The sequence below is a fragment of the Apteryx rowi genome, unplaced genomic scaffold, assembly GCF_003343035.1.
Source record: "Apteryx rowi isolate R43461 unplaced genomic scaffold, aptRow1 scaffold_89, whole genome shotgun sequence".
NCBI lineage: Eukaryota > Metazoa > Chordata > Aves > Apterygiformes > Apterygidae > Apteryx > Apteryx rowi.
Window position 1 is genome coordinate 172,673 of NW_020451193.1, and position 13,947 is coordinate 186,619.

Consider the following 13,947-nt stretch of genomic DNA (forward strand, 5'->3'; position numbering starts at 1 on the left):
TCAAAAGCCTAGCTACAGTCAAAGTAATGACATCCACTGCTCTCACCTTGTCCACACAGCCAGTTATCTCATCACAGAAGGCAGCCAGGTTGGTCAGGCACAATTTGCCCTTAGTAAACCCATGTTGGCTGGCCCCAGTTACCTGCTTGTCTTTCACATGCCTGGAAATGGCTTCCAGGAGGATTTGCTCCATGGCTTCATGAGGACTGAGATTAAGCTAACTAATCTGTAGTACTTGGTGTATTCCTTTCTTGCTGTTTTTGAAGATGGGTATAACACTGCCCTATTTCCAACCATTGGGGACCCCCTTCAACTGCAAGCTTTCAAAGATGACAGGAGGCTTGATAAGGCTGGCACTTCTCATGCTTGGCTGGAGATCGCTCTCAGCACTGTGTGAAATGTACAAGCTCATTGGATCTGTAGTGTATCTAGCACTGTACTGTATTAATACTAATAAATATTAAAAGGAAACCAAACCATTGCTAAGGTCACTTACATTGTTAGGTCAATGTTACTTTTATTCAAGAACACTATATTATCTAAGAATTATAGATACTTTAAAAAAAGATAGTTTTACCTGAAAAGCTGCTCATTCCAAAAAATGCTTAAGAAATACTTGAGGATGCTTAGGATGTCACTGGAAACAAGGATGTTAAGAGAAAATGGTAAAAAATAAAAATAAAAAATAAAAAACACACAGTAAGATAATCATCATGACCACTGTGACCAGAAGGTGACAGCTGTGGAGATTTACTCTCCAACCAAGCATGAATAAATAGTACAGTACCTCACTTATTCAAGGTGACTTGTTAAGATACATAGTGGGGCTCATTGGATTATTGCCAACTGCATGGTGAAATATTTCCTGCAAAGAATTTCTCTCCCCTAGCTTAGAACAACCATGTCCTTCCCCCCACCCCCCACAAATGTGAGGGAAATTCTTTTACAAAACTTTTCTGAGCCTAAAATGTATTGCTCAAAATCAGAGTAAGGGAGTAAAGCAAATAAGCAAATTTATTCTTTAATTAAATGATCTCTTTCTTACAGGAAATGTCTACAAGTTCATCTAATGCTGAGAGATGGACTTTAATTCCCAGTGTAACATTATCATAAGAGTTCAAGTGGTGATATGAACAGTAGAATGTATGTGCTAGCTTCTCTCTTCCTCCCTCTGCCATCTGACCAAAATCAGAGTGAAAGATTTTATCAATTTTTTGTCCTGTAGAAATGAGAGGCATTCTAGCATCCTTTAGTGGTCTCAAGAGATTCTGTTTTTTGTAATATGTCTTAAAAGTATTTACCTGTATAGACTATTTGAGCACATCCTCTATTCAGTCCTCTCTACAGAAATCTTTTGCAGTACAGGGACTGTGATGTGGGCACAAAGAATTCCTGCTCATATTTCTGTGTCTAGTCTGGATCCTCTTTCTTCTGCTACAGAAGGAATGGTGGTGCCTGGCGACAACCCCTCACTRATACAGGGCCCGTATAAGCCTTACTCTGGCAGCACAACTTTCAGCTTCTCTTGCAGGAACGCCTTGCAGCTCGGGGGTTGGGCTGGTGCCCACTACTGGTGCCCTTATACACCATAGCCGTTCCTGCAGTGAACACAACTAGAATTAACAGACATACGACAGAACAGGACCCTATTACCTTAACAATAATATTTGATTTGCACATTCAGTGTATTCATTCAAAATGGTGACTGCATTGCAAGTATTGCATTTCTGTCTAACAAATCCATTAATTTCATTGCTAGCTGTCTGTAATGATATTACATTTCGGAAGAGACCATCCTAACATATCGAAAAGGCAGCTGATATCTTTTGTGCAAGTATGATATCATTTTTCCTTCTCATCTACAGTTTGTTTCTAAAAATGCAAGATCCCAGCAGGTGTAATGGGAGGTTTTACCATTTATCATGTAATTATTAACTCAAATGCTCAGTCCTGTATATCATGGACAAAACTTAGGTGGAAAATGGAGTTACAGCACACAAAGTGTAAGTTAACACAGCAAAGAGTACTAAGGGTTTTGAATATGAATCTGAATCTTCCTGGCTCACAGTCTTGGTCTTTTAGCTCTTTGTGTTTCATAGGTTAAATAATTCCACACATTGCTGGATGACACGACACATTCTTTCACTCTTAGTGACATAAATATTTCTCCCATATAAGATGTTCTTTGAAACAATCAATTGCCCCGAAAATCTACACATTGCTGATAGGTCCCCRCCTCAGTACAGCTTTTCTCTATTCTGTATGTGAACACTGTCAATTGCATTAACTTAAAATTGCTTTAAATCCCTTATCACCAATAGTGGGTTAAAAAAATCAGGCAAATTAGTGTTTTAATACATAGAAAATTATTGTTTCCTGAACAACCAATTAAAATATACAGTTCTGTAAACTTGTCCCATGTTGAGTAGAAATAGGTTCCTCATGCAAGTAACTCCACTGAAAGCAGCTCAGTGGTTAAACCTGACTCGAGATGAGCATGAGTTACAAAATCAGACAAACAAATGCCCATGGAAGAGTGTCTATCTGCACATTGTAATTCTCACACTCCACACGATTAGTACAACCTTTACTGCTTCCCTGAAGGATGGTAAAAGCCTGGCTCCCTGACGTACCCATTTGCAGGTGATTCTCTAGCAACTTCTCCCAACACAGTCTACTACTATACTGAATAGGGGAAACGGGCAGATTTAAACTTAAGGAAAATGTTCTCTAGTACATTGCAGCCATGAGGCATATATTGGTCTGTAAGCTGTGTGTTATAAAGTTCCCAACATTTTAATTCCTTGGCTTTTGTGGATTTGTAATGCCCACGCTGGCTTTGTATTAATCATAACAGCCTAACAGTTAAACTCTTTTTGCTCAGCAATAACCAAGATCTGTTTTCAACAGAACAACTCAAGCTCCTTAGCAGGGGAAAGGAAATTTCAAAGCTGCCCCCACACCTGCCTTCACCAGCCGGCAGCCCCAAGCAGCTGCCTGCTCTGCCAAAGCTGACAAGCAAGCCCTGGCTGCAAAGGGGCCTGCTTCCAGTCTTGCCCATGCCCAGGCTGGTTTTAAAGATGGCCCTTAATCTCATCAAGGGACGGCATAACCCCTTCGTAGCTTCCTGATGTAGGGCAATAACAAAAACCATCACCACCCACCTGGCTCCACTGCTTCGTTCTCTCAATCTCCAAAGGATTGAATGTTTAGAGTCCTATTACAGAAAAGCCCCAGTAAAGGCTGTAACAAGATGTAGCAAGGAAAAGACATTAAGACGTAAGGGAATACAGGTTCTCTAATTATGTTTTATTACAACTCTAATGCTTTGTCTGCTTCTAAAGACTTTTTTTAGCTACGTTTGCTTGTTCTGGGCGTTTTTTTCCTGTACTAGTTAATAAACACAAGAAGCATGTATATTTTTCTTATTATTTTATTGAAAAGGTACATTTAAAAAAATACACAGACATTTTACTATTATGGATTGCTGATAAAGATGCTCTAAAAGTTAATTCAATTTTTTTCTTTCTTCCACCTGTTGTCCCCATTATCACATAATGACTTCAGTCTGAGTACTGCATATTGATATCACCTTTATAAAAGGGTTGGGGAGGTAAGGAGAGAGGTGGGACATTACTGCAATATATTTAGTAAACAGAAAAGACAGTCAGTCAATTATAAATATTTTATGTTCTGTACATTATTGCATTAGGGAGCCACAACATTATGCAGCATTGTTACAAAGGACACTAGTTAGAAATGAAGAGAAAGGATATTCACGTACAAATACATGGATCCATTGTCTTCTCAAACAATGCATGTGAGCTGTGGTAATGTGCAATTGTAAAGCTTTTTTTTTTTCTCTTTAAACATTGCTTAGCAACACCAGTGAGGAAACAACAAAATAAGTTAAATGAAAGTAGCAAACAAGTAGTAATCTTAACTATATGTTATATGGCTTTCTATTTTTAATCTCTCCAAATAAAGTGTGACACAAAAGAAATAATTAAAAAAAAGCCTCAGCGCTTCATTGCTTCCAAACCTCTGCACAGAAACTAAAAATTTTAAAATCAGACATGTGATACATCTTTAGTACTACACAAGATACACCAGTACTGGGGTCTAGGACAGTACACAATCCCTGTCAACAAGAGCACACTGAAAAGAAAAGGACACAATTCATTTTTAAGATGCTATCCACAATTAAGCACTTGGTTCATCTACCTTTTTTCACACTAGAATATACCCCATTGGTTTTCAGAGACCTATTTACATAAGTGTGAGCGAGGAAGACCCTAGTTTTCAAGTCAGTCAGGAAAATATTTTACGTTCCTTGTTTCCAAGGTGCATCATACACATTTAAAAAAAAAAACACCATTAATAGATGCATGAATCTTTAACGATATAATTTTATAAGCAATTAAATTTTTAGTAAATCACTCTATTTGGATTTAAAAAAAAAAGAGAGATTGACAAAGAGATAGAGAGAATTGTCTAGACTTCTAGAACGCAGTACCCGTCAACGATGAATTTTGTGGTGTGGTTGGTTAAGGTGTCACACTGGATGGCATTTCAAAAGAGAAAGACATTTTAAAGTATCGACCCCTTTCTTGCTTTCCTTTTACCCCTTCTACTGGCCATAGTTATCTCTTTTTTACATCACTGAAACTAGTATGGTGCAAAAAGGATCGAGGCAGGTGTTGCACGGATGGGACCATGGCCCGGCCTTAGGAGAGCCGGGGGTATTGCAGGTGCCTGGAACAGAGAGGCCGTAGGACGGGGAGGAAGGGACAGAGCTGATGAAACAGCCGCAGCCGCAGCAAGAGGAGATGAAAGGAAAGCAGGTGCCAGCGGTTTAATCATGTCTTTCTGGAATGCAAGTTTTGCCTGCAATGAAACAAACAAACAAAAAAAAATCAGTGTAAATACAGCCCTCCCTGTGCCCATTTTTACATGAGGRAAAACATTAACCCTGACAAAGTGCACACTGTCGTTTTCCATGGAAGCCTGCTGTCAGCTGTTCTGAAATTTTACCCACATTGTCTTCTTACTCCCAGGACAATTTAAGCAATCAAACAGTATATTTAAATGCATATACATCTCTTGAGCATAGGGGCAGTCACAGTGGAGTTTAGGAGGAAGCATAATTTGTAAATGAGTAACATCAAATTCTATAACTCACTACTGTGCAAGAAATAATAAAAAACCATGACCATGACTTCAATGCAGAAAGTTAGATTTTCCTCCTTTATTTACACTTGCAAAAATTATTTGCAGAAAAGTACAAAGGTCAGAGAAGGGAAACCAGTATTAGTTCAGCCAGCTATTCCCCTGTTAATGCAGAGCTGTTCTTTTCAATATATATATATATATTTTTTAAGATCAATACTGTAAAAAGTTCCTTCTGAAATAATTATCACTCAGTTCTCAGAACTACAATGGGGCTGGTGCTCATGGTGAAAATAAACTAACCAGAAATATATACAGTACAGTTCCACTGAAAATGGCAGGTTTCACAATCATGTGTGTGTGTGGGCAGAGATACTCACATCCTTCTTTTGTTAGTGCAGGTCTCCTCTTACCCAATAGATTATAAAATGATGTATTACACAAGTCAACAAGATTACTGTGTGCAGAACCTACTGAATGGGGAGACGTAGAAAAAGCCTACGGCATTTTCATTCAGCTCTATACGATTACAAAGACACATTAATATTTCAGCTTTAAAGGCTTTTCACACGCTTACTCTTGCATACACATATTTGCCCCTCTTTCTTTCCAACCTATAAATTGTTTTTGTACCATAGATGGCATGCACTTTTCCCTAGTGAATAAAATACAAGCTGAGTCATAAGCAAATAAACATACAGTCTCTGCTGTGCTAGAGTCAGCCTGAACTCCGTCTGCATCTGACCGGCAGAACCAGCTTGGGGAATTCTTGGAAATGCAGGTAGGTGTGAAAGGGGAATGGCTGGGGGGCACAAAGACAGGAGTAGTGTTTTGAGAGCTGGTGACAGACATAGCCCAAGTGTGCAGATAGACCATCGGTTCTCTTGAACTCCTTATAGCTCCTTGGCATATCTAATCCAGCGCTCTGTTTTGCTATATGCAAAGAAGGAACATTAGTATTTTTATATTTTAACACCTTACATCATTTTCCCTGACAGCATCCATCATAACTGGGAGTTATCTCAAGTGCCCAGAAAAAGAGAGTATATGCATTTCGGCCTTCAAGGAGAAGTGCATTAACGCAGCACAGTTCATACCTTTCCACTAGGCACACAGTTCATTCCACATTCCACTGATTATTCGCTTCTTCCTAACAGTAAATAACACTCACACTGTTGTTTGAGTGCCTTTGACTGAGCAGACAGAATACACAACTACCTTAAAATCTGATCCCAATGCAGATTCAGCCTGCAGGGGGAGAAACTCTGTGGAAGTGTCAGGTCTGTCATGTTCTTGTCTTTGTGCAGTAGGAGTCCCCAAGGTCACAAATTCACATAGACAGTGATGACAAATAAGAATACTTACTGCTAAAATACTTGGGCTGCGCTGAAGTTTGTTGTAAGGACTATATTTAGGTTTCATAGGCTTTCCTGCAACTCTGTCCTTATGCCTTCTGCTGGAAATATGCTGAAATAAATATCACCACATTTAATTAGCTGTTTAAACATTTCTCAGTTTTCGGTTTAAAACTGATGTGGTAGCAGAATATGCTTAAGCCTCTGTAAGCTAAAGTAGGTGCTTTGGAGAGGGAAAAGATGAGTTTTGCTAAATTAACAATTTGGAGCACATCAAATAGAGAACCAGAAACTAATCAAATACAGCAACTTCTGTAATCCGAGACTAGTTCTGCAAATAATTGACATTTTGGTTAGTATTTTCCTTTTCTACTCAAGGAGCTTTGAACCAGACAGAGCTGTAATCACTAGGTCATAGAGATATTCAGAAGTAGGGGTATACGTACACTCCAGTCTTTCTTACTGATGTTGTTCCAGTCGTATACATAATTCAATATTAACTGAAGGAAGAATCAGTAACCAGGGATATGTCTATGCCATGCAGTTTAATACTATCTTAGAGATAACTGAAGCAACTGAATGAGAGGATACATTGACATATCACAGCACCATCCAGTTCAGAGATTCCAGTTTGGGTATCAGATGCAATGTAGCTGTATTGGCATAGGTCTGAACCTGTGGCTAATTAGCTTGGACAGAGCAGAACTGTATGTTGCTACAGCTGTGCTGCTTCCAGGGCTAATGATAACATTGCTGTATGGTACTACACAGGACAGACAAATCTAGAGTGTGTTATCCTCCTGCTGATTGTCTTAAACTAAGATTCAAGCCACATTCTCCCTCTCACATTCAATGAGTATTAAAAAATATCCCAGCAGATTAGAAAAGCACCAAAGGAGGAACTTAGGGAACCTCAGCCCAGGATTTCTTGCATTTGGGAGAGCAAAGTTCAAATCTGCTCTCTCCTGAGCCATGACAAACTTTGAAACTAGATCTACTATATTATTTGCTGATACTGACACCTCTTCTGCTTTACAACTCTCAGCCCATTTTTTTCCAGCTGAAACAAATTAGATGAATTTGTTGGACCTTTAGAAATAGTTCTGGGACGATGGAAAACAAATGTTCATTGAGTTCACTTTTTGCCAAAACATCTTCGCACAAACCTACGTGAAACCTATAATACTGCAATATAGCTAAAAACAAAGAAGAAACCTCACAGACACACAAGCTACCTGTTTAAGCTGAATTTCTGAATTAACATGGACGTCACAGATTTCACAATGAAATGTCTTGTTCTGCAGTCCTGAGCCTTTACTGCCATTCTGAACCTTCAGCCGAGATCCAGGTCTAGGATAAGACTTAATGGGACCAGCACCATTTCGAGCCTCAACCATTGTCTTGTGCTTGGAGCCTAACGGACAAGCAGATGCAGATGAATTAATAAACGGCAATATATAATTGTATCCATTAGTCTTGCGACTTCTTGCAATATGTTTATCTTCAGGATAAAAGGGTTAAAATCACCAATAAATCTAGATTAATAATGATGCTGCTTTTGGTCAGCGTAGTTCCAGCATCCCTGGATCCAAAGGGAAACCAAAGAATGGAAGAAGGGTTTGTACAAACAATCAATATAAGCACACCAGGATACTGCCCCTCTGTTTGGGGGGCAGCGTGTGGCTGTATGGCCCAGGTGTCTGTCACTTGCTCTTCTGCCAACATCCATGTAGCTGATGGATCACATCAGGAAAGGGGCATTAGCCAAGCAGGGAAAAGGAACCATAGCAGTCGCTCAGAACTCCTGCACAAAAAGCCGTGATTAAGCCTACAGCCACTATACTGGAGGACATGTGGAGGAAAAGCCACCGCATGAAATCTTGGCTCTGTTAATTTGATTACAATTTTTCCATAAACTTAACTGGGATCAGAATTCAACTCTTAGCTTCAACTGTGGGAAGAAACAAATAACAAACTAGGAGAGGCTGATCTCCTGAACACTGCATGATTTTGGAGGTCCTGATCACCCTGAGACTTGCAGTGCCCAGGAAGATTATACTAACCAGAGACACAAGTCCTCTGGATTCACCACTTTAAGAATACTTTTATGCAGAAGTCACCATGGCCATTTTCTCTCCAGTACAGGTAGCTTTTAAGGAAAATAAATCTATATTAAACTTCCAACACTTAAACTTAATGGTGACTGTGGGACCATGCAGGAAGGTGTAGAACAAGGGAGCTATACATATCACCAGATGCAAATAGAGGTGATGATGATGGAGACTGTAGCAGTCCTTTAGTATCTTTGATTTGGAAGGAATGTCTGCTTTGGCCATTTGAAGAATAGACTACAGCTGTAAAACCAGCTTCACTGGTTTGTTAAGAGGCTTTCCATCACCAGCACATCACAGAGCAGCCACAGTACATTAGGGATTGTTGCTTGGGACCTTATAAAGAAATTATGAGAAGAATGAGGGGAGAAAATTTCAAACATTCCAGGACATCTAGGAAATCTAAAGAGCCCGCCTTAAAAATATCAGATAAAAGATACATCTTTGCAAAAAAAATTACTACTAGCTATGCCAGCAAAAAACAAGCATCAGAGACAGAGAGAACTGAGAACTGAAAGAGATACAGAATTGTCATTTTAGGAACTTTGGTTGTATGGAAGCCACGATGGAGGCATGATGCAATATGATTAGGTGACATGATTTTGTCAGTTAAAATCTTATAGAGTACATGAAGTTTCAAAAATTAGTAGAGAAGTTCAATAAAATATCAAACACACCATTGCCATCAACAGAAACATTTCTGTAACTTGCCAATGTAAGTCTACATTAAAAGACTCCCTTCAGTAAAGTGTGGCTACAATAGTGTCAGAAAATCAGCTTGTTTTTATAAAACAACTCACAGCTCACACTTGCATTGTGTACATACTTACCTGTATTGTGGGCTTCTAGTTGTGACAGGGAATTCACAGCCACTTTGCATAATGAACAGTAAAGTAGTTTTTTGGCTTTTTCCTCTTCTGACTCGGAAGCTGTGGTAGGAGCTCCATTTGTGCTCTTGGAAGATGGTGTAGGTGCTACAGGTGCCACTGCTGCCACTCCGGGCTTGGGAAGAAAAGGACCCACTTCTGTACTGGAATGCTGACCTTTATCTTCTAAAAGAAGAAAAACATGTATGTCATAATATGCTGCACATGACAAAGCATTAAGTGATTGTTCTGTGGTTTTAGTGAATCTAGCACAACAGGATCCTAATTCATCTATTTTATACAGGACAGCAATATCTGTGAAGCCTTGCTAAAATCCTACCGTGAAATGTATGTAATCTGGGGGAAGGGGTGATCTTCCTGTTTTTCAGGGTAGCAGTGAGTACCAAGGACTCTTCCCTCAACAGATTCATGTCAGCCACTGTTGTTATCATGCTGCAGGTCTGGGCAGCCCGAAAGGAGCCCCCAAAGCCGCTGAGGTGAAAGGCCGGAGAGCACTCAGAAACACACAAGGCTCTGTCCTGGGGATTATAAAAATGCTTTTGAAAAGCAATATATTTGCCTTTGGAACGGCCCAAAATTCACAAAGTCACTGGGATGACACTCAAAGACTTGATATATGATTTCCCTCATTTCAGTTACAGGAGTTGAATATAGTACTACACTATCCACATGAACACAGCTGCTAATATTTTTAGATTATTCAAAGAATAACTCTCCACATATTCAGAGATCTGATGCTTCTGATGTTCATTCAGTGCATTCCTCTATCACTTCACAACCACTAATCAATAATCTGTGCTCCGTTGGGACAGGTAGGCATACTTCATTTTACAGATGGTGATCGCAAGGCAGAGAGATTAAATGTCTTAACTGATTCTTAGGAGGGACTGTGGGCCAGAGCCAACATTCAAATGTACAACGACCTTGCTCCTTGCCAGTGTGTTGCCTATAAGAGTTCATTGCTTTTTAAGATATTCAGTTGCAGTCCTTGTGGCCACAAGCCATCCTAATCGTCAGCAGAAAAGCAAATTCACCTATAAAGGACCTGAGATGGGAACAGGAAAATACAGTGGGTCTAGTGTGAGCAAGCCTTACAAAAGGGACATGGGAAGTGATTGCATAGGACTGGGACCTGTTATCACTCTGAATAAACTGCCATCATCAGAAGAAAAAAGAAATCACCTTGACAAAATTTTAGTTCTATTGATTAAATAACATTGGCACCTGACAGTTTGCATTTTTAAGATTTTTTTGTAAGTGGAAAAGGACTAGATAACTAATTTTCTTAGATACCAACCAATATTAGCCTTGACATTTCCGTTCTGAGATTAACAAAATTCCAAAGGCCAGCTCTGCATTTAGGATTAATCATAGTTGGATCACTTGCAGCACAAGCACAAAGAGAGCATGACATACAGATGAAGTATAGAGAAAGAAGTGTGAGTGATGATGCAGACAAGCATGTCCTCAAAGTTCAGGCTTATATCTTATTTTCTCAGAAAAGTTAGAAACCCAAATAGCTCCACTTACATTGTGCACTGTTTTTTTCATACTCATTGCTTTTACTTTATACCTCAAGACACCTCATCTCTAGTGAGAAACAAAGTGGATTTATCATTGCTGTCACTTCCACATGATGACTGCTCCCTCTACTTTGGAAAATCCAGAAAGGGATGAGGAGGGAAGAGCATTCCTTACTCATGTGCCCACAGTAATTAATATTTAAATGGCTTTGGATAACTAAGTAATGTCCTCGGTCCTTCTTTATGACCGCTGCTAAATTCTGCCTTGATTTACATGACATTTGCTTCTGGTTAAGCAATGACATTTTTCACGGCCTTCAGATTTGAAAGAATACTTTTAAGTATTCAGCAGCCACAACAGGAACCAACTTTTTAGCATGGAAGTTACAACATCTAAGTAACAGCAACCTCTTAAAAACTACTTATCTCCTGTTTGAATCCTACRACATAGTTTCAAATGTGTTGAACTGGTTTGAAAATCTAGGTTCTATTTTGAGCACTCAGTTATTTTTAGATATGGGTTCTTGCAATTTATGTTTACAGTTACTAGACTCTGTCTTAACGTCGCTCTGTATATCAGGCCAATGTTGTGCTATTGAGAATTCTGAAAGCAGGACTGGACCCTCTATCAATATATGGCAATAGCAAACACTTGAGAGTGCATACAAACTATGAACAGGAATGTTGATACTAAAAAACACAGTTGTTGGCATATTTCCCAGAAAGGCATTGCAGCGCATCAATTTTAGATTGTTAAAACCAGAAGAAAAGAATTTCTAAATAAAGGAATTATTTTTTAAAATACCTGTAAAACACTTTCAAATTACACAATATAAACTATACTAAACATATAAAATAATTAAGTATGAAGACCACTATTGGGACCAAATTCATGATAAAGCCAGATTCTGAAGATATTTTTGGTTGATAAAGTGAAAAGTGATGTTAAATCATAATTCATTGTTCAATTTTAATGCCGCTGTAGTAATTGGTGACATCTGCAAAATTCTAAAACACAGAGATAATATCACATTCAGTACTTATAAAACACATGCTTTCAATAAATATGTTTGCTAACATTCTAAATTAGAGTGTTTTCAATATGGAAGGTTCTCAGAGGTGCTAACATATAAAAATGAAGCATGCTGAACTGTTACTGTTTGTGAACTGGCATTACAGGAAAACAGATTTTTTATTGCTGTTGTTCTATGTAGTATTATGCCAAACTGCAAAAGGCATAATGCCAAAAGGTATGTGAACTTGAATCCAGAAAGAAAGCTTCCTTGGTATCTTGCATTTCAGGTCATAAAGGTTTGAAATAAATTAAGAAGAAAGCTCCCAAATAGCAAAAATTCTAAAATAAGATACCTGCAGAACTGCAAGCTGTATCTTAATATATATAGACTATACTTCTAGCTTGGGCTTTCCAAGCTTCAATGTATTTTTTTTTTTTAATATAAATGTACACATTTAGTGCTTCTGAAACATTTCCTGGAGACAGAATCACCTCACTCTGTAAGAGACAGAACAGCACAGGGCAAGCAGGAAGGCAACGTCCTGCCTCCGTGCCGGGACGGCCCTCACTGCTGTAACAGACTGCCTTGCCGAGCAGGGGGACAGTTCACTTTTGCCTGCAGCCTCTGACCTCCGGGTTCAAACTGCCTGTAACAACAGGGAACAGATTTTTATTTCTTTATTTTGCCATTAAGTGTCTGTGGACTGAGATCCTAAACAACAGAGTAAGATCCATTTTACACAGGCCACCAATTACCATCACAGAGTGAGTTTTCCATTGCTGGATTTAACAGGTGATTGAGAAATGACAGACCTCATTTCCCACTTCCACTTGCTTAGACAGCCACTAATAAGGGGGATTTAGTTCTGTGCCTCAAATGCCAGCTGATGTAGTACTTCAGTATTTAAAATATTCCCTAAATTTACAGTGTTTTCACTATTCATAATACTGAGAGATTCTACAGTACGTAACGTGCAACAACCTGGCAAGAAAACATCTAGAAAACTAGAGAGAAGTTACCAGCACCCAGCTGGGCAAAATTCTGTCAGTTCCTTAGCTCCTGGGAAGGACCTCAGTTCACACTGCCGCTCCCTCATTCGGAAAGCTTCCCAACACAAACAAGCACTTCATCTGTGTGGATAGACATGTATGTGGAAAGACACATGCGCCTCTATGAATTGGCATTTCTTTTCACAATTCTAAATGCTTAATGCGGAATGTCTTCAAAAATCGTAATTATAAGGTTATTATACAGCTTAATTCCCACAGAAACTACATGGAGCAAAGTGCGTGCTTATCACTTCAGCAGGGCCAGAATTGCATTTTTTTGGCTTCTAAAATCAGAAAGTTACACTTCTCCAAGCGGGTTTTAGATAACAGCTTATTGTTTTCAAACTATAGAGTTAAAAACACCATTACTTACACTTTTAGGTTTGAGATAGAAATGCCTACCAAATATTCAACTGTGCAAAGCACAGGAAATGCAAATCATACGTATATATGAAGCACGAAGAAGATTACTCCTTTATTGGTATTTATAGCACAGATTTAGTAAATAATACCCCCAAGCAGAAACAAGAAATGTAACTGTTTAGGCCTAAACATACATATACAATTGTAATCACTCTTTAAAACACAGGCGGATGGCTAGATGTGGCTATAGGATTATAGGGCACTTGCTATTTCTGACAGCAAGAATTGAGAACAGGTGAGAATAGGCCAAAATTTGCACCGATTTACACCCGGCCCAAGCCCCCTAGGCTCAGCCGATTCAGACAAGGCTGACGAGTCCCTGAGCAGGTCCCTTCGGCTTGGCACCGCCGACGATCCAGCTCCTGCTACGCAGCCCAGCAGGCTGCAGCACCGGGGCTCCAGCCCCACCACGGC

General features: G+C 39.2%; 1 protein-coding gene across 2 annotated transcripts in view; it reads right to left on the reverse strand.

Moving 5' to 3' along the window:
* Positions 1-4,668: 4,668 nt before the first annotated feature.
* ZNF385B (zinc finger protein 385B) overlaps positions 4,669-13,947 on the reverse strand; it is a 146,981-nt gene continuing 137,702 nt past the window's right edge. For both annotated transcript variants that reach the window (XM_026090997.1, XM_026090998.1), the window contains 4 exons: positions 9,466-9,687; positions 7,760-7,938; positions 6,535-6,636; positions 4,669-4,887 (listed from right to left, as the gene is read on the reverse strand). In XM_026090997.1, coding sequence (XP_025946782.1) covers positions 4,669-4,887; positions 6,535-6,636; positions 7,760-7,938; positions 9,466-9,687 — 722 coding nt within the window. The remainder of the gene's footprint in view (positions 4,888-6,534; positions 6,637-7,759; positions 7,939-9,465; positions 9,688-13,947) is intronic.